This window comes from Drosophila eugracilis, unplaced genomic scaffold (genome assembly GCF_018153835.1).
Source record: "Drosophila eugracilis isolate 14026-0451.02 unplaced genomic scaffold, ASM1815383v1 contig_81, whole genome shotgun sequence".
NCBI classification, from domain to species: domain Eukaryota; kingdom Metazoa; phylum Arthropoda; class Insecta; order Diptera; family Drosophilidae; genus Drosophila; species Drosophila eugracilis.
This window is the reverse complement of record NW_024573712.1, coordinates 833,882-853,337: the sequence shown is the minus strand read 5'-3', so window position 1 is coordinate 853,337 and position 19,456 is coordinate 833,882. Positions and strand designations below refer to the sequence as shown.

The 19,456-nt window shown below is 36.9% G+C and overlaps 5 protein-coding genes and 1 long non-coding RNA gene across 9 annotated transcripts; 2 read left to right on the top strand and 4 right to left on the bottom strand.

Annotated features, from left to right (window-relative positions):
- Positions 1–928: 928 nt before the first annotated feature.
- LOC108106808 (dynein regulatory complex protein 10) lies at positions 929–3,282 on the bottom strand. 3 transcript variants are annotated; one of them, XM_017214057.2, is made up of 4 exons: positions 2,280–3,282; positions 1,625–2,219; positions 1,409–1,558; positions 929–1,349 (listed from the first exon to the last, which is right to left on the bottom strand). In XM_017214057.2, exons 1-4 carry the CDS (start codon positions 2,281–2,283, stop codon positions 1,016–1,018), a joined length of 1,083 nt encoding a protein of 360 aa, XP_017069546.1. In that variant the 5' UTR covers positions 2,284–3,282; the 3' UTR covers positions 929–1,015. The 3 variants fall into 3 exon arrangements, with proteins under 3 accessions (XP_017069546.1, XP_017069545.1, XP_017069544.1); XM_017214056.2 differs by having other exon boundaries at positions 1,625–2,421; positions 2,633–3,282; XM_017214055.2 differs by having other exon boundaries at positions 1,625–3,282.
- Positions 3,283–12,196: 8,914 nt separating this feature from the next.
- On the top strand, positions 12,197–13,183 carry LOC108106327. The gene is made up of 2 exons (XM_017213298.2): positions 12,197–12,470; positions 12,630–13,183. The coding sequence occupies exons 1-2, from the start codon at positions 12,248–12,250 to the stop codon at positions 12,716–12,718; spliced, it is 312 nt and encodes a 103-aa protein (XP_017068787.1). The 5' UTR covers positions 12,197–12,247; the 3' UTR covers positions 12,719–13,183.
- Positions 13,184–13,734: 551 nt separating this feature from the next.
- On the bottom strand, positions 13,735–14,496 carry LOC108106349 (cell wall integrity and stress response component 4). The gene is made up of 2 exons (XM_017213329.1): positions 14,053–14,496; positions 13,735–13,931 (listed from the first exon to the last, which is right to left on the bottom strand). The coding sequence occupies exons 1-2, from the start codon at positions 14,429–14,431 to the stop codon at positions 13,735–13,737; spliced, it is 576 nt and encodes a 191-aa protein (XP_017068818.1). The 5' UTR covers positions 14,432–14,496.
- An 876-nt stretch (positions 14,497–15,372) lies between these two features.
- Positions 15,373–16,992, top strand: LOC108106311. Its single transcript, XR_001772392.2, has 4 exons — positions 15,373–15,387; positions 15,460–16,113; positions 16,186–16,813; positions 16,886–16,992. It is a non-coding gene; the product is annotated as an uncharacterized LOC108106311 (long non-coding RNA).
- Positions 16,993–17,622: 630 nt separating this feature from the next.
- On the bottom strand, positions 17,623–18,274 carry LOC108106330. Of its 2 annotated transcripts, XM_017213302.2 has the most exons (3): positions 18,140–18,274; positions 17,946–18,085; positions 17,623–17,890 (listed from the first exon to the last, which is right to left on the bottom strand). In XM_017213302.2, the coding sequence occupies exons 1-3, from the start codon at positions 18,223–18,225 to the stop codon at positions 17,817–17,819; spliced, it is 300 nt and encodes a 99-aa protein (XP_017068791.1). In that variant the 5' UTR covers positions 18,226–18,274; the 3' UTR covers positions 17,623–17,816. The 2 variants fall into 2 exon arrangements, with proteins under 2 accessions (XP_017068791.1, XP_017068790.1); XM_017213301.2 differs by having other exon boundaries at positions 17,946–18,274.
- A 430-nt stretch (positions 18,275–18,704) lies between these two features.
- LOC108106354 (uncharacterized protein DDB_G0271670) lies at positions 18,705–19,456 on the bottom strand. The gene has a single exon (XM_017213334.2). The coding sequence runs from the start codon at positions 19,065–19,067 to the stop codon at positions 18,705–18,707; it is 363 nt and encodes a 120-aa protein (XP_017068823.1). The 5' UTR covers positions 19,068–19,456.

Below are 19,456 nucleotides of genomic sequence, written 5' to 3'. Positions count from 1 at the left end.
TTTCCCCCTCCTTCTCTTTTGCTGTGTGTGTGTGTGCGTGTTGGGTAAACATTCTGCCAGGCGTTTTCATTCTCTCTCTTGGATTTTCGCAATCGCAGAGGAAGCCCCACAAGTCGCCCTTTCACCCCACCAACAAAAAAACCGAAACATAGACAATGCTTTTGGTGAAATTTATCGCAAGTCGATAAGGAGACAAATGCAATTGGGTATGGGTATAACCTCAAAGTGTGTGTTTTTTTTAATAGATTTTTATATGTTTTAGGAGTTGATTAGTTAAGTTATTGGGTAAGGAGGTTAATTTAGGCTGAAAGTAGAAAATAGTCCTTACTAAATATATTTTATTAACTTTTAAGAACTTTAATATTTAACTATTTGTTAATCACTTGAAAGTGTAATTCTTAAACATAATTAAGGGTCTTTTTCCCAGAGATAGGAAGCTTTAATATTTGACAAAAACAATCTACTTATTAAAAAAAGTTTTAACAAATAATAATATAAATATGAGCAAAGGCCCTAATCTTTCCTAGATTTGTGTTTCAATATTTTCTAACAAAATTTCATATCTTAAGTTTTTCCTTCCAACATTCATAAACTCAACAAAATTTAGCTTTTGGTTTCTCCTTTCATTCCTCAGCTGTTTTTATTTTTATTAAATATTTTTTCCTTTTTTATGGAATTTATTTTTATCATCAGGCAGAAAGTAGCTCTCATTTCTGTGGCAAAAACAAATGTGTATTGGCGACAAGTGGCAAGTAAACATGATTTAATTGCAAGTAAACATTTGCCTTTCCATGAAAATATTAATTTGCATACATGTGTAAGTACACATGCTTAGTCATTTTCCGCCACAAGAGCCTGATATACAAGCTGGTAAACAAAATAAGAGCAAAGGCAAACTTAACTTCTTAACAGATGAAAGCATACGAAATAAGGATTTTAGAAATTTTAGTAGAATATTTACATTTCTACATAAAAAGTGCACAATGTAGAAATAAAATAGGAGATAGTTTTCCAACTATTTTCCCTTCTTGCCCTTGCCCTTGCCACCCCGCTTCTTCTTGCGCTGATCCTTCTTCCATTTCCTCCAGTATTTCTGGATCTTGGCCGCCGCCCTGTTCATCATAAAGATTACCAGCTTCTGCTGCTGCACGCGACGCTCCTCATCTTCCCGTTTCACCACAATGTTCTTGTAGATAAGCTCTTCATGCCTAAATGTGACCATAAAGTCGTCCAGGATCTTCTTGGCCTCCAGAAACTGATCTTGAGCCACCAAATTCTCTCTCATCTTCTCGCCCAAGCTCATGTCGTATTTCTTGATAATACTTTGCAGTTGAAGAAGTAATTTGTTTCTGATTTGGGGAAGATAATATTTAGGATTTTTAGAACTTAGTCTTAGCTTTAATATTACTTCTCGCTTCGTAACTCCACTTCTTCGGCCAGGTGCTTCTTGGTCATCTTTTCATAGGTTTCCCGGGCATTAGTTAGCTCTTCCTCCAGCTCTTTCTGCCTGTCCATGCTACCCTTGTGGTAGATACGCATAGTGCGATTGCACTTTTCACTAGGTGAGGGGAGATTTTTTTATAAAGTTAATAAGAGAATGTAAAATACTTTAGAAAGATCTTACATTTCATTCTGTATAGCCACATTGTTCTGCCACTTCTTATTGGCCAGATCTTCTTCAACTTTCATTAGGTGGATACCCTTGGCTGCTGTCTTCCACTTTCCAATGACCTTCTGGAAGGCCAGACTGGCATTCAGTTCTTTGATTTTCTTCTGTATGTCCACATTTTGATGATAGATGGCATGCAGCTTGCGCTCCTTGGTGATCTCACTTCGCGAGGATCGATGCAGGTGCATATGGGCACTCTCCACGAGAAAGTGAAAGGCAGCCAACAACTGGCGATCTCTTTCATGAAGATTATGCTTTAAATGCGGAAAGAATCGATGAATATTATGATTGACTAGAAAGAAATCCACAATTCGCATTGTGGTATGATCGTGGGGCAGCTTGGAACGGCCAGTCTGCTTTCCCAGATGACGAATCATGGCATCGATAGGTTCCAAAACCTCTTCATAGCAAGTACCCATGAGGACACTCTTTAGTTTTTCGGGATTTTCCAGTAGCTTTGGTATGATCATAGCTATCGTAATCCGTTCCCGGGACATCTTGAGCACGCGCTCTATTCCTTCCAATCTAGCCTCACGCTCGGCGGTTTTATCTGGGAAAATTTCAGGTTGATCTAATGGGTTTTTCATGAGAATTTTTGATTTATACTAACCCATATTTGCTAAGGAGATTCAGGGATCTTGGTTTGATTTAATATATCTTTGGGTATAAAGTTTGTTAGTTCTTTTTGATCTTTGTGATCCTTAATTTATCTGTTTAATCTTTAAAAATGTTCACATTTCATCTTTACCAAACTAAATTCAATTGTTTAAAAATTATTAAAATTTTAGTTTGTTTAACTTTTGTAATTTTTAGTGTCCTTAAAAAACTTTTGATCCTTTAAATGGTTAGAAATTTACAATAATTACTAATGTTTTCTAACACTGATGGTTTTCTGATGCTTTTAGACCAACTTATTTACGCAAGCACTTGGTGTGATATTGAAAACCTCTATAGACTGTTTACTTGCCAATCCTTAGTGTGTTTTTAAAGAGTTTTGTGTTTGCCTATGTCGAGGTCTTTTCGGGTTCTGTGCCGAGTTTTGTTATTGTTTTTTATGAATAAACAAACATGGCTTGCTGTGTTTACCACAAGTTGCCTAGGCTACAAAGCCGGAACGTTTGGAATAGAAACCCTTTCGATCAAGCAGCAAACTTGTGGCAATCTAGAAAAGGAGGCTGAGGATAAAGGAGGGGGGCTGTAGATTTGAATGGCACTTTCATGGCAAAAGCCTGGCAGAAACTTTTGCCAAGTGCAGTAGTTGACAATGAGGGGTGTTTGTGGGTGGCTTAGAGGGCGTTGGGTGGTTTGTTGGCTTGTGTGTGTGTGGCCATGTCGCATTATGTCAACTGACGTGGCATGAATGAAAGCTGCAGCAGCAAAAGCAAACGAGGGAAAAAGCGATGCAGAAGGGTGCAGGATGGAATGGCTGGGGAAAAAAAGAAAACCATAAGAGCATGAAACGAACTTGTGAATGCAGAACAATGTTTGTGGGCTGGGGTGGTGGTGGGAAGTTCCTCACTCAGGTGGAAAATCTACCTAATGAAACTGGCATAAAAGGGGGACCCAGAGAATGGATGCAATCTGAAAAGCCTTCGGTGCATCTGCCAAAAATCGTTTTACTGTGCTACGAAATGTTTTAAGTTTCTATTACAAGTATTTGGATTTTAAAAAATTAAAAAGGATAATTTTATCACCAATCCACAAGACTGACGTTGGAAAGGTTTCAGCTCTTGTTATTATTCTGAAAGTCAAACATAACTTAGTCATGAAACTACGGTAAGCCGTATTTCGTTTTTTGTTGCATACTTTTAGGACGCTTCTTAATTAATCTCAGAGCCTTAATAATTTCAGTGCCTTCCCCCTATCGTAACTTATAAAGAAGATATCATTTATAAATAACGTATAAAGAGTTTTAAAATAAATTCTGAAAAAGAAAAAATCCCCCCCAACGATTCCATTCCCATTCCATTCTCATATCGTTCCCCCTTTTCTTGTGCTTGTCCCAGGACGAAACGCAACAAGTAAGAAGAAGCATTTGCGGCGAGGCCAAAAAGTTTTCCAGGCACCAAGCAAGCCAAAAACAACTAGCGCAACAACAAGGACAACAACAAAGTCAGCGATGACAAAAATGAATGGCGAACATTTGCTGAAAACGTCGCAAAGTCCCACTCCCCACTCTCTCTTGCCCTTTCTCTCTCACTCAACCAAAAGGAATGTGCTCGCTTGTCTGCGTAAAATGCTGCAATGCGAACCAGCAGGAAATAAAAAAAGGAACGCTAAGAAAAAGAATGGAAAATAAAATTGAGCAAGAAATAATATTTGTTGTTGTTTTTGCGTTTGGCTGGTAAGAAAAAGCCAAAAGAAATGACGCATAAACAGGCGGTGAGAGAAAAATAGAGAGAGAGAGAGAGAAAGTGCGCTTCAAAGTGTGCAGCAAAATATGTAAGGACAAGAGAGAGAGAGTGGAGTGGAATGTCTAAGGACAAAACAGAGATAGTGCCTCAATGTATGCAGCAAAATGTATAAAGATAAAATAGAGAGAACGAGAGAGGAAGTAACGGTACAACGTTAGCAAACGGGAGAGAGCCTTAGGATAAGCAGCAAAGTAAGTTAAAACTGCAGAGAGCAACAAAAAAGAGAGTCCTTCTCCTCCGCATACGTAACAAATGGCCATGCAAAGTCCAAAAGCAGAAAAACGCTAACGGTACTGCAAAGAAGGTGCAGAGTAAAAGGAAAGGTCCAAAAGTGGTGCGCGCTCTCTCTCTCTTTCTCTCGCACTCTCTCTCTCTCTCTCTATGATGGCCCACATTTGCTCAGCTGAGCTTGGCTTTACCGTTAACCGATTACAGCCCTACCGCTTACCATTTACCGTTTGGGGCCGTCTGGCCCTGGCTCATTATGTCCCGTTGCCTTGGCAGTATTGTTGTATATTTTTATAGTCGTCCTCACTCGACTGTTTCCTTTTGAGCTTCATTTCTAACCCCTCTCTACCCCCTCTATCTATTCACATTTCACAGAAATGTGGGCCCGTTATGCTCGGCCTGGCCGCATTGCAGCTATAAATTTGTTTGTGGTTCACATTTGCCTTGGAAGATTACTTTTGGCCATAGTCGCACATACCTAGCCGAAAAGTAGAAGAAGAGAAGAGGAAAGGGGCAGAGGAGAAACGAGAAGAGACCGTGGAACAATGGACTCAAGGAAAGGGAAACGAGAAACAAGAAACGACTAACTAACTGTGCTTAATGGTGGATGGTTGCTCGTAGTGGGGGATTTGGGGGGTGGAAACCCCATAAAGAACCTTTTTGAGAAAGTGTTATTATAATGCTCGGTCTGCCAACGGGAAGGTCAGGTTGTTGGGTCTTACCAGCGGAAACTAAAGATATGCCCCTGGGTCTTCCTTTGAGCTAGATGGGATGAGATTTTCATGATAATATACGGGTTACGATGGAAAAGTTCCGTTTTAAGGAAAAGATATCTAGAACTGTTTCCGTTTCTTTAATTTGGGGATATGGCTTTGTGGATTTCAGGATAATAAAGGTAGGAAAAGGATGTTTAAAGTAGAAATGGTTCCTATGGTTTGGTTCCTAAAATATTACAAAAAACTAAAATGCACTTACAGCTTACTCAAATCTCATTGGAATCAATTTAAAGAGAAATTAAACCTAAATCCCATTTTAAGCTTCCTTATGAGAGAGATTTTCCGGGTGAGAAATAGCCAAAGACCGGATTATTCAGCCTTGGAGAACAGTTATAGTTTCCTCTTCCACAAGTCGCTTGTTCTCGGAAGGCATTCAGTTGCCAGGCAGGATCCATTTGGCCGGGCACCTGCTTTTGTCACCTGAGCGAGGACCAAAGGAAATGTTCGCATTCGCAAATGAAGTGGCGCCCAGCCCAAAAATCCCTGGCCATTGAATCCAGTCCGCCCACCTGGACAAGTTTCTGCTGAATTTTTCATGGATTTTTTTCTTTTTGGTTTTTCCTCGTTTTTTTTTTTGAGAGGGATTGTTCCCTGGTTCGTTTCCGTTTGGCAGTTACACTTTGGACGCTAGTTTTTGGGTCTGTTCGGAGGCAGTCTGGCATGTATTTTGAGTTGGTAATGTTTGGCACTTTTTATGGACCAACTTGCACTCAAGTTGCCCCGAGAACTTTTGGCTTTTGCTTCCGTTTGGTTTGACTTGCCAACCTTCTCTGTAATTTGAATGTTCTGAACTGTGAAGCGAGTGACAGAACAAACTGTCGTAAAGGCCATGGAAAGAGTTAACTTGGCTAATAAAGTGAATCCCCCTAGCCCAGGCCAACCACCCACCATCCACCTCCTGCCATTCGGTTGTTTCAAAAATTTTTGTTGCTATTAGAAAAGTTTTTGTTCGCTGCTTTGGCGCACATTTTTCTCCAATTTTCTTGTCTTACTTTTTTGTTTTTGTGATAATTTAATAAACTATCAAAAGTTGAGAAAGATTTAACTTTCGCTACGCTCGGAAAACAAATGAAATTGAAATTCAAGCAGCATAGGCGAATCAAGTATTCCAAGGACCCTGGCAAGTTTCTCAAAAGAATTTTTTGGGGCCAAAAAAAACAGTTTCATAAAACTTTAATTGGATCAGTTGAAGGTTTTTGGGATGGTAATATAACATTTCATCATCAACATAATTCTCATAAATAATATTTAATTATGAATATTTTCCGATACTTACTTACCTATTTATGTCACGCACTGTAACTTATTCTTCATCTAACCATTGCGACTACTTAATTGTGATATAAGAGGGATATTTTATTTCACCCAATATCCAGCACGTGCTGACTATCGTTTGCCTGGGATCATCTTCAAATATTATATTTCTTATATATATATATATAAATTTTCTGTTTGACCAAAGTCAACAATAAACGACAAAATGGCCGCACGTGCACTGGGTTTGTTTTCCTTCCATCACTTCCACTTTTCCATTTTCTTTTTTTCTCTCTTCTCTCCCCGCTAGTTCATCTCTCCTGACTTCCTTGTTTAATTTAGGCCAAACAGCAAATGTCCTGGCCAAAATGATTGATGACATTGCGTAGCAAAAAGAGAGAGCACAAAAAAAAAAGAATTCACTTGTTAGCGGTAAACCAAGCCGTTTACTTTCCATTTGCCGGATTCCTCGCGAAGCCTGTGAAAATCTCTTTGGACCAAGTTAATAAATTGTTTGCTGTATTTGTTGCATTTAGCGCCTACACATTTTGGCAAACTTTGTAATGAAGTCGCTGTGGGAGAAACCTTTATCAGGTTTCTTATCTTGGTTGGGAGTACAGTAGTTATTCTTTAAGTGGTATTAATAGGGAAGTAATCAGAAGTAGGCCTAACTTTCTGGTTTTAACTTATTTTCTTTACCTTAAATTTTCTTTAAGTTTTTTGATTTTCTTGACTTACAGTTTAAGTTAGGTCCAAAAACACCCTTGCAAGCCTTGGAATTTCTTTCCCAAAAAAAACCTTTTAGGGAATTTTTACTGAATTGAATTCTGCGTTTGTTCTTAGCCTCTCTCTTTCTCTTTGTCCCTCCTTTCTTCTGTATGCAAGGCACGCAAATTTGTTGCCAATAAGCGACCGAAAACAATTTTTATAAGGCTTGACTAAGGGAGATGACTGGGTTAAGAGTGTTCCAGGACAGGATAGGGCGGACTATCAGGAAGGGGGGCGTTCTTTTTCCTATGCGTGCTGCGTGCGCCTCGATTCTCTGTTCGCTGTCCTCTTCGCCTTGCTCTCCTCAGGACTTCCTGCTTTTTGGCTAAAGCCAAGGGTGAGATGCGGTGGCTCAGAGACCCTGGAGTTGCTTAGCTACATCGACGCCAGGATCCAGAAATGTAGGTCATGTTGGGCTCTGTTTCCGAGGGGCAACCATCGCCAGGGAGAGCGGAGTCGTAAGAGAGTGCCATTCACACACATACATAGAGAACCAACCATTACATTGCCAGAATTCATTATACATACAAATACACACACACACCGAATTTTCGGATGTTGGCCAGAGTTAGTCGGAAAAGCTAAAGGGAAAAGGGAAAGAGAGCAGGAAGGAAAGCAACACTGTTTCCCATGAATACATGTTAGCATGGGCTGTAAGTGGGCGTGGCCTACAACCTACAACCCGCGCCGTAGATATGTGCTTTATTATAATAAAAATTTCATTAGAAAATTGAATGTTGACGTGTCGCATGTGCCGCACTTCCTGTTGCCCCTTGCCCCTTGCCACCTCATGTGTTCACACATCAGTCCATAAATATGGCTGTAATGTATCCTTCCAAATTTTTGGAACCTTTTTCATAGAAAGCTCTTAGGCATCGGTAATAACTTAAAGACAAAATTAAGTGAAAGAAAGGGAGCTGTCAGTAAGTTTATTAATTTTTATATTTTAAAGAAAAGTTTGCAATTTTTAATCTTTGTTATGATATTTCGCATTGGGTTCCCTTAAAGTAACATTTTTTGAAGCAAATTGAACACAAAACTTACTCAAAATTGATTATTCTCTTTTCTTTTCTTGGGAAAGTACAAAATATAAAATGTATTAAGCATAAAAAACCCAACAAAATGTGTTAAAATGCTTTTTAAATAGGTTTCTATATAAATTTTTACCAAAACACCTTTTAATTCCCTAAACTTTTTTCAAGTTCTAACCACTTTCAATGAGCTAGAAAAGTAAACCATTCAAAGGCCAGCTAATCATCTTTGACCACAAACTTTTCCACTCAACTGTCTGGCCAGGGTCAAATTGCGTATACGCGATGCGGCCCAAAAGGACCGCCATCACTTCAGTCCAATCCCTGCCCCAATCATCCTAGACAAATGAGGGTCCTTGTCAATATGAGTAATAGCTCATCAAAGTTTCATTTTCAACCTTTTTTTCTTCTCTTTTTTATGATATTTTTCCTTGTTACCCTGTGCTTTATTGTTGTTATTTTTCCTCCTCAGCCCCCCTCACACTTTTCCGTGCATGCAAATCATGTAGAGCAGTGGGAAAATAATAAAATGAAATTGGGAACTTTCGACAAACCATTTAACCCGAAAACTGAAAGTATGACAGAACAAAGTTTTATTTATTATGGCCAGAACGTGTGGGTGGTGATGGTGTTAGAGCCTCAAAGGCAAATGGTCTTGTCATTTGGTTATAGACAAGCCGAAAAGATATATATATTCGTATATTTATGGTTGTTTTGGGCTTTTTGTCACCCAAAGGAGTCAAATGAAAGTTGTGACACATGCAATAATTTGATTTTGCTCGCAAATAAATCGTAAAGATTGTCGAATCAACAAAGTCAAGTTTTTCTTCGGTTGCCTGCTTTCGTTTTCCGTTTTCCGTTTTCAATTTTCAACTTGCCTTCGATATAGAGGAACCTGGTTTTTCCTTTTAAATACTTGTTTGTGGGCGTAATGAGACAAAAGCCACCTCACGCCGCCCATGGAGAGCATGTTTTATCGATAATTCGTGAGTGCGACGCAGAAAAATCAACCTCCCAACCACCCACCAACAACAGAGCCACTCCACTACATTACATTATAGCCACCCGAAAAAGGAAAACCCACCCACGCACTCACATCCCATTTAGTCGGTATAACAAACAAATGTTTTTTTTTTTTTTTTCTTCTTGTATGTGTCAGGCGCCGGTTTCCCTTATTTTCCTTTTCCCTTTTCCCATTTTATTATTATTATTATTTCCCTTTTGTTTTTTTTTTTTGTTATCCGAAAATCGGTTTTTGCGGACGCTCAACTGACACGAAACTTGGCTGAATACATAGATATAGATTTGGTTATACACGTAGAGAAAATGGGTATGAAATCTCAGACTTAATAATTAGTTAAGAAGAAAGTAGATATGAGATATGAAACTAAACTGAATATTAATTTTATTTTACCATAAAACCCTCTTTTAAGTGTTATATTTCCTTCACTTGTTGAGCTTACAATCTGCTGATTATTCCTTATCTAAATTTCTGTTAGTGTATCCCAGTTTTATTCTTTAGATAGCTTACGTTCGCAAGGTATTGACAGGAAATTGGAACCGGTGCTCCCGTAGGTGATGGTGGTGTTTCGCTTTTCCTTCATCCGGCTGATTTCTGAGCTGGGTGTCATGTTCGTGTCAAATATGGAGACATGTGCCCAATAATCGTCCCCATAAAGCTAAAAATAATATGAAATTTATTGCTGTAAATGACAAAACTAAATTTACATACGGAATATATATGTCTGAGGATTTGATTTATTTGTTTACCTAAGACGACAGGATTCTTTCAATCGATTGATTGGCATTAAGTGGGCCATTAATGGGTGGTTATATATAGAATGAATCAGCTTCATGTATAAGAGATGTCCTCGATAGTTAGGCTATGAAAAATTAATTTTTCAAAAGTCATTTAAAATTCCCTGGGTGATATATAGTATTACCCATAAATTACATGGAATTATTATTCAATTAGCGTGACAAATATGGCTCATACATAATGCAGGGCAAATGGAAAGTGTTGGCCAAGAAATGAGAAATGCAGCTGGAAGACATGCAAGCCGCAGTGAGAAAAGGCCTTAAGCTTATTAATAGCAAATGAAGAAAAGTCAGGAAAACACAACGGAAAATGTCAGCGCCATGTCAGAAAGCGCATTAAGCAAAGTGGAAAGTAGAAGGGGAAAACCAGCTTGGAAAAGAATGCGAGCAAAAAAAAAAAGTTAAATGAAAATGGAAAATAATTAGCAAACAACTGCAGTGAAAAGGCAACAGCAAAAACAACAACAAAATAAAAGAATGAAAAAAGGCCTTGTCTTGCCTTCTCGCCTTGCCGTCCAGATTACGATAATTATATTAAAAATAAACTTTTTATGGTATTTCATTCATTTTTATTATTCTTACCCCGCCGAGTTTTTGACCTTGTGTTTTGTTCCAAAAAAGAAAAGCTACTGGAAAAAGGAACAACGACAATGGCAACAAATATCGATAAGCATGCCATTCCCATGACATGCAATCCATTCAAAATGTCCTAACTAATTAAAGTGCAATGTTTTTTTTCAACTTTTTACCTTTACTTCCATTTCCACCTTGGATTAATCATTTTTAAGTTGCTGCCTACTTTTGGGCGAGCAGCTTAAATGGAAATGCCCTCTGTACGGCATGGCATGGCAAATGCAATTTATATACATATATATATATACCCATACTGGTAACCAGAGCTTAAGCTGCACTTTATCGCCAGGTGAAATAGGAAAGAGGTCAAAGGGGAGGGTTACAAAGGTGCGATAAAAAACTGAATAAAAATAACAAACGCATGCAACCTACCAAAAAGCAAAAACAAAATAAAAGCCAACAGCAAACAGCAATAAAGGTATGAAATATACATGGAGAAAATACCTTTTCCATGCCCACCACGAACTTTGTATACACTTTTCTTTATTCCAATATATTTGCCATTATGAATGGTTATTTTTCTGAGAACAAACAAATGGCATTAAGCTGGGAATATACTTTAATTTGCTTTTTGGAGGCGGAACATTTACAGTTTTACATGGAAATGCAGCGAAATGAGCCCGTGACATGACATGCCGACGCAGGCCTGACATGGAAATGGAGAAAAGTGGGTATAGTAAGGTGTACTGAGAGAAATAATTACTATATGTAAAGGAATAAAACTATATATTACAATTTTCCTCAAAAGCAAAACAGAAGCTGAAATATCTAGCTTGTAATGACTTTTCTGAAATCATAAGATCAACGTACTTAGTTATACCATTTAATTGCTTGCTTTTTCTCTCAGTGTGGGGAACTGGGGACTTAAAACTCGCATGATGGACGGACAGGCAGAAGACTGATGGCTGTGACGCATGGAGAGCGGGCCAGAACGAGTGGCAGCCAGCGCGATAACTTTTCTACTTACGAATGGGTACCCCGCACCTCGCTTTTGGTAATTGTATTTCACTTGTTTTTATCCTGGCTTATTTCGGTGGGGTAATTATATAAGGTGTTTCCGCCAAGTTCATCAAAATTTGTATACCAAGGACATGTTAATTAAAAATTTTCGGCAAATCATACTAATGTGGGCAAGGAAAGTTGAAATGACAAGTTTTTGGTAAAGAAATGAGTCAGATGGTACTACTATGATATCATCCATCTAAGGTTCTTTGAAAAAAGAGAATTTTATGTTAAATTTCAAAATATTTTTAGTAGAATGTACAAAGTTTTGATATCTCTACTACTACTTTAACAAACCCATTCAACTTTCTAAAAACCTTACCCAATGTATTGTTGGTTAAACTGAAAACCGAAAGCTGAACACCATCTGCTCCAATTTCACAACAAACAGTTGGTATTTATTCATTAGCTGATTAACTAAGCCCTGTCACCTTCTATTTGATCGGGCAAACATTTGGCTTTGGCTTTTTCCAACACCAGGTTTTGGCAAACAGAAACACAGGCCAAAGCCGGCGGCTGTTCTCAAATTTCACTTTCGTTCAGAGTTAAATATTTGCGAAAGGCAAAGAGTTAAGAGCTATATAATCGAATGATCCAATTGTCTAAAAGCAGTTACACTTCAACTATCATTCCAAGTTAACCATTTTGGCCAATATGAAGTTCTTGTCTTTGTTAGTAACTATCTTTTTGATCCTTACTCTGGCAGCTCAGCTGGAGGCTCGCAAGCGGTTCTACTGCCTTTGGAGCACGAAAAGGACTTGCTCCAAGAGCACTCCCAGCTGCATCCGATTGCAAACTTCAACGACTCCGACTTATTCATGCAAATACTATCGTAGTGATTGCGATTATCTTCTGGATAGTTGCAAGGGCGCGACAAGTAAGTATTTATGATTTTTTAGTTTATAAATAAATCAAAAATAATATTTAAGCAGGTTTAGCTGCTGGAAATCTGTATATATATTGCTTGTTTGAAAATGTTTAACCTTAGTACTTACCAGACCTAAAACCTTTGCCATATACTTCCCTTTACTTACAGTTTATGGCCAACTTGGATCACCAGTGAGTGTCCTGGATAACTGTGTTATGAATAATATTGCAATTGGATCCATAGGAGACTGCACATGAAAGGGCTTTATATTTCTTAACTATTTCATTATTTATAAATCATTGCAATGTAAAGTTTCTTATATTAAACTTTTTTCACTTCATTTAATTAAAAGTAAAGCAAAATTTGTTCGATTTCCGAAATGTGTCATTCAAACTCAACGATGATCGGTGGGGAAATCATTCATTTAAACGGTTTTGTGTGCAACTCGTTTAGTTTTTAATGGCCTTCATATCGCCATGATGTATGCTTTAACATTTTCCCTTTTTTTCGCTTTTCTTTTTTTTTTTTAATTGCATTCGCATAAATCGCACTACTTGGCAGCGAGGAAAAGCTGGGTGGAAAACGAGGGGAAAATTATGGTTATGGCCACGCAGACAACCGAACAAGCAGACACACACACACACACAAACGCACACATACGCGCGGACAATGTAAATTTATGGAGCTTCGCTTTTTAGTTTGCAATTTTTCGCAATTTTCCAAACGTTTTTCTTGTTTTTGCATATCTTTTTGTATACCAACGGATGTGAATGGCGAATGCCTGCGGATGCAATTAGAATGGCACAGTGGCACACACACACACACACACATACACTCACCCACCCACAAACTCACACATAAATAATTGTTTGTATCTGTGAAATGTGGGTCATTAGGAAACATTTCGGTAGTGAAAGTTCAAAATATTAGCATAATTTAAGAATAAATCACTTTGGTCTTGCTTTGTTTGATTTTAAAATGTCCTTGCTGGGAGGGCAAACTGAAAAGCAGTTAAAGGAAATGTCAATGTATATATAGGCATATATATATATAGGCATGTATAGGTAACATTTTTAATTAACTCTGCAAAATGAGTAGAACAAAAGAGCTTTGTTTGTTATCAATCAAAATACACAATAAGCCAGGCCAGCTTTATTAATATTTTTTAATTATTTCTAGAATGTAGGAATGTAGTTACTTTTAGTGACTCTCTTTTAGTTAACCTCTTCTTATAATTGTGGGCGGGAGCGTGCTTTTAGTGACTCTCTTTTAGTTAACCTCTTCTTATAATTATGGGCGTGACACTAGATGAAGATGACGATGACGAACCCAGAATGGAGGAGAGTATGCTGGCCAATGTAGAGCTGGTAGTCGAAGTCGTTGAAGATGATGATGAAAAGGTGCTGGTACAGGTGCCAGTATTATTGACCGTTATGCTAGTACAGTTGCCAATATTGACCACATTCCAGCCTGTTAAAAATGTTACATTTTAAGATTAATATATGATGATTTATGGGGATTAATATCAGGGAGTTTCTAATAAATTTAGTTTAGTTTTAAGAGAAGTTATTAAGATTCAGTAAATACTCACTCGACACTGTTGTCCGGCAATTGGCCCGCTCCATGAGGCACTTGTTCTTAAACCGATGGCACCTGCGAGTGGAGCTCCAGCGGGCGCAGACATTGGAGTTAGCATAGCAGCTGGTAGTGGTGGTAGAGCATCGGGCGGCAGGAGTGGAAGAACTGCTACTTGAGGAACTACTTCCGTTGCCGATGATAATAACCGATTTGCGATTGCGAGTAGCAAGAGATCGTTTCTTCACATTTCCCGAACGAGTCTTAACCCTGGCCTTTGTGCCTGATGTAACCGATGTCCTAGCCTTGGCTTTAGTCCTTTTCTGATTCCTTTGGGCATCGGTGGCCACGGTGATCAGAGCGATCACCACCAAAAGAGCCAAAGTCAAACGCATTTCTAATTTTATTTTCGATCAGGTTCTGCCATATTTATACTCTTCAATCTTTGTTCTGGGACTAGTGACCTTGGAAGATGTTTACTTTCATTTTTCTTCCTTTTTAAGTACAAAAAAGTTATTTTAATTCAACATTTTTCAGCTTGGTCTTTGTTCATTCTTTAGTAAATTCGCTTAAGTTCCTCACAATTGTGCAAATATATCTAAATTCATCTCGACAACGCAAATAACACGCCACGTGAGGGGCTTAAAGTTATAAATTTTGCACTTGAAATAAAAAAAATTAGGTTTCGAAGCATACTTTTGGGCAGCTTGCATATAAGTTTGAGCTTCGGGGAAACTTTATAAAAAAATTCAAACTTATTTCATGTTTTAGATTAATTTGTTTCTGTTTCTGGTAAGAAGCTGATTATGTAGAACAAAACACAAAAAACCGACCTGCTGTTTTGACTTTTATCTGCAAACTCATTAAATTTTGCTTCTAGTTGAGTTATTTTAAAGATTTAGAAAGAATAGGCGAGGACGAATAACATGGCAATATCATTATAATCTATGATTTTGGGGTCTTAAAGCTAGCTAGTCAAGAAAACCTTTTGGCTTCCAATCTCTTTGATTCTATATTTACTCTACTCTTATCTCATATACTATTCCATCCTTACCTATTTCACCTCTGCTTGATGCCCAAAATCAGTAGCAAATCATCTTCAGAACAAACAAGACGAAAGTGAAAAACAATTTTTATTTAAAATGAAAATAGTTTGGATGCTGGCTATATTGTTTTACCTTATTATGCTATTGTATTCTAGTCGTACAAGGTGGGGTCTCAAAACTACTTGCCGAAATAGAAATCACCGCGGACAATGTATAGACTAAATATAAAGGGCTCAGTGTGGAAATAGCAATGAACTATTTTGTCTCTCTCTGAATAACATTGCATAACTGAAGTCAGGAACCAGGTAAGTACTTTAAATCCTCTATAAAATTCAGCACAATAATTGAGTTATTAAATATTTCATAACTTTATGCAGATCCAGTTGAAGACCTCATAGAATGACAAAAACATCACAATTTTGGGTAAAAAAAATTATTTTTCATAGATATACAGAAAACTGAGCAAATAAATAACTAAATTTGTCAAACTTTTAACTTCATCTGAGTTTTAATATTAATTTTACTTTTACTTCCGGAATTTTTAAGGTTTAGATAAAGACAATATAATTATAATCTATGACACATGTCGGGGTTATCTAGAGTCATTATATTTCTATGGAAGAGCTTTTAAGTCAAAGGCTATCTAGTCGAGAAGACATTTTGGCACTTATAAAATATATATACGATTATATATATTTACTCTACTCTTATGTCATATAGTATTCCTTCCTTTCTTATTTAAGCTCAGTTCGGTGCCAAAAATTAGTAGCAAATCATCTTCAGAACAAACAAGACGAAAGTGAAAAACGATTTTTATTTAAAATGAAAATAGTGTGGATGCTGGCTATATTGTCTTATCTCATTATGCAATTGTATTATAGTCTTACAGATTCGGGTCTCAAAACGACTTGCCGAAATAGAAATCACCGCGGACAATGTATAGACTAAATATAAAGGGCTCAGTGTGGAAATATCAATGAACTATTTTGTCTCTCTCTGAATAACATTGCATAACTGAAGCCAGGAACAAGGTAAGCCCTTTAAATCGTCTATTAAATCCAGCATGCTAATTGAGTTAACAAATATTTAATGATTTCTTGCAGATCTAGTTGAAGACGTCATCGAATAATTAGAATATTGTAACAGAAAACTTCGCAAATAAATAACTAACTTTGTTCGAACTTCGAACTTCTTCTAAGTTTTAATTATAATTTTACTTCTAGTTGATTAATTTTAAAGATTTAAAAAAAAAATAGAAGACGAATAATAGGCAATATAATCATAATCTTTGACACAGCCGGAAACGTATGGACGTCGGGGTTATCTGCGGTCATTACATTTCTATGCATGCGGGTCTCAAAGATAGCTAGCCTAGAAGTAATTTGGGCTGCAATGCAATGTATACGATTCTATATTTACTCTACTCTTATCTCATTTACTAAGCCTTCCTTTCTTATATAACCTCTGTCGGATGCCCAAAATCAGTAGCAAACCAATTTCAGAACAAGCAACACGAAAGTGTAAAAGTTTCTTCAAAATGAAAATAAAGTGGATGCTGGCTATATTGTTTTACATAATTATGCAACTTAATGATGATTGGCACTCTACGTGCCGACATAGAGATCATGCAGGAAGGTGTACATACTAATAAGAAAGTGCTTCCTGTTGAAAGATCAATAAAATATTTTAAATCTCCCTAAATAATATTCCATAACTGAAGTCAGGAACAAGGTAACAACTTTAAAACGTCTATTAAATCCAGCACGCTAATTGAGTTAACAAATATTTTATGATTTGTTGCAGATCCAGTTGAAGACATCATCAAAGAACCAGAAAATCATAATTTTTGTAAAAGAAATTCAATTTTTTTAGATGTACAGAAATCTCAGCAAATAAATAAATAATTTTGTCAAAATTATAATTACCAAATGAAAATAAATTTTTATAAAAAATATAAATATTACAATTCGATCCCAACTATAACAACAATTTTATAATTCTTAATTAATCGTTTATGTCGGGAGCAGCCTTTTAGCTAATACCAAAATAATGGCTTACAATTTGTTCAGCATTATCATTCTTATCTGTTAGACAAGCCGAGATAAGCGCTGGCGAGTCGTCGATCGCTCGGCTCATCCCATTACATTTTTATTCTTTATCGCTGTCAATACGCAGTCGCAGCGATGCTAAAATAAGTTTTAGATCTTTTGGCCTTTTATTTTGCACAGTTTACATATTTTTGTATAATTATAAATTGTAAAATATTTATAAACAGGTGGCGCTCCTCAAAACACCTTAAATAAAATATAAATTTGGTTTCTTATCAGTGGATTTACGATAGAAATGGGCATAAATTTATGATTATTGGGCATGTTCCCTCAAACATTGATTATTTCCACGACGATGTTTTATTTAATTTAAGATGTTTTATTTAATTTAAGACCTCGTATACTTTACTAACTTTTGTGGTTATGGAATAATTTATTTATTTAAAGTCGAAATGGAATTGCTGTGAATACAAATTTCCTTATAGAGACGGTAGCTAATATTACATATTTTTCTGGCTAAGAAATTAAAGTTTAAGTACAGAATTTTTATAGTTCCTACAGAAGAATTAAAAATGTAGTAGTTTAGTAGTATTTCTCTAATGATTTTCCATATACAGCTTATATAAAAAAGCCTAAGAAAGTTATCAAAACCTATTATGTACTCTTTTTTTAGGAATCTTTTCCTATTAGCCACTGCCACAGGGTCGAACCACAGCGATGGGCATGCCGCGGCATAGATTCAGTTCCACTTTGCGATAGACTGTAATCAAATGGTTTTTGGGTAGTAAAATCTTTAACTTCTGATATCTACTCACATTTTTTATTATCACAATTGCTTAACTGACGCTGGCAGTCGTTCTGGAAAGCCTGACAGATGTTGGCCTTCCCAAGGCGGGCACAGGTCTTCGTTGAGGATGAGCAATTCTTCTGGACACTCCGACGGCAAGCCTGTGTTCTACGAGATCTAGTTTTAGAGCGTGTCAGGAACGTACTAATACGATTTTCGAACCCTGCATCATTAGTGCTGTTATCGCCGGAAACGTTGAGGATAAAAACCGCCAACAGGATGATACATATAGACAATGATGCTCTCATCGCGCTTTCAACTTGCAACTAATTTAAATGGAATTATTCGGCATCTGGCCTTTTATACGCTCTCATCATGTATTTGTTTTGTTTTGCAAAAAAATAAAGAAAACAATTTGCTCTAGTTTAATATACATAATAAAATGCAAATTGTCAGCTGGGCAAACAAATATTTTAAATATTTATAATTTGCATTAGATTTTGGTTCTCCAGCCTTGGGATTGTCTTTGTATGATAAGTTTATTTAATTATTTATTTTTTGTACTTAAAAACATAATTCAATATCAATAAAGCTTAAAAAAGGCTTTGAGTTATTTCATTTCCTGCTTGTTAGATATTGATTTGGTTGGACATTAAAGAAATTTTTAGTAAATAGAAAATAAGTTAAATTCTTTGAGAGATTCTTGGAGATTATAATTAACGAAAGAGATTTATATAAAAACTCAAATATTACTTAGTTAAAATACTTTTATTAACAAAAACAACAATTAACCCCTGCGTATAATAATGGGTTTGACACTCGAAGATGATGAAGAGGATGACGATGACGATGACGAAGATCCTCCGCAGATTCCTCGGTTGCCCACACTTATGCCAGAACATTCCGAAAGACTGACCGACTTATAAGACGAGGAACTACCACAGGATTCATAACGCAGGGTGCAGCTGTTCTTGAAGCGATTGCAGAGATTGGAGCGACCATAGCGAGCACAGACATTCGTCGTGGAGCTCCAGTCGCAGTTCCTCAGGACACAGACCTTGGGCGAGGAACTGTTACTCGAACAGCTACTGGGCAGGAAGACACAGGCCAGTGTTGCCAAGAACAGGATTGTCGATAGATAGCTTTTCATTTTGCTTGCTTATTAGTAATTAACTTAACTGTCTGCTAACTTAAGAGTTTGCAACTATTTATAGTCGCTCGACTTTCTATGCTTCGACCATGGAGAGCGTTTGGCCAAGACTCAAAGCACCTGAGCAAACGTTGATAATTTTATGGTGACAGTGTTTGGCATTTGGCATTGGCAGATGAACAGAACACTTTCGCAGGTTGTGGCCCATTGCCATATGATTGCGTATATTAGCATTAATATTTATGTTAAATATTAAGGGTTAAATGAGAGTTCTGTACAAAGTTTGCTTATTTTAGTTTATAAATAGATTTGGTTTTTTGAAATAGGTACATTTTGACCCATTTTTAATAAATAAATAACAAGTTCTGACAAAAATTTAAAATTTTTAG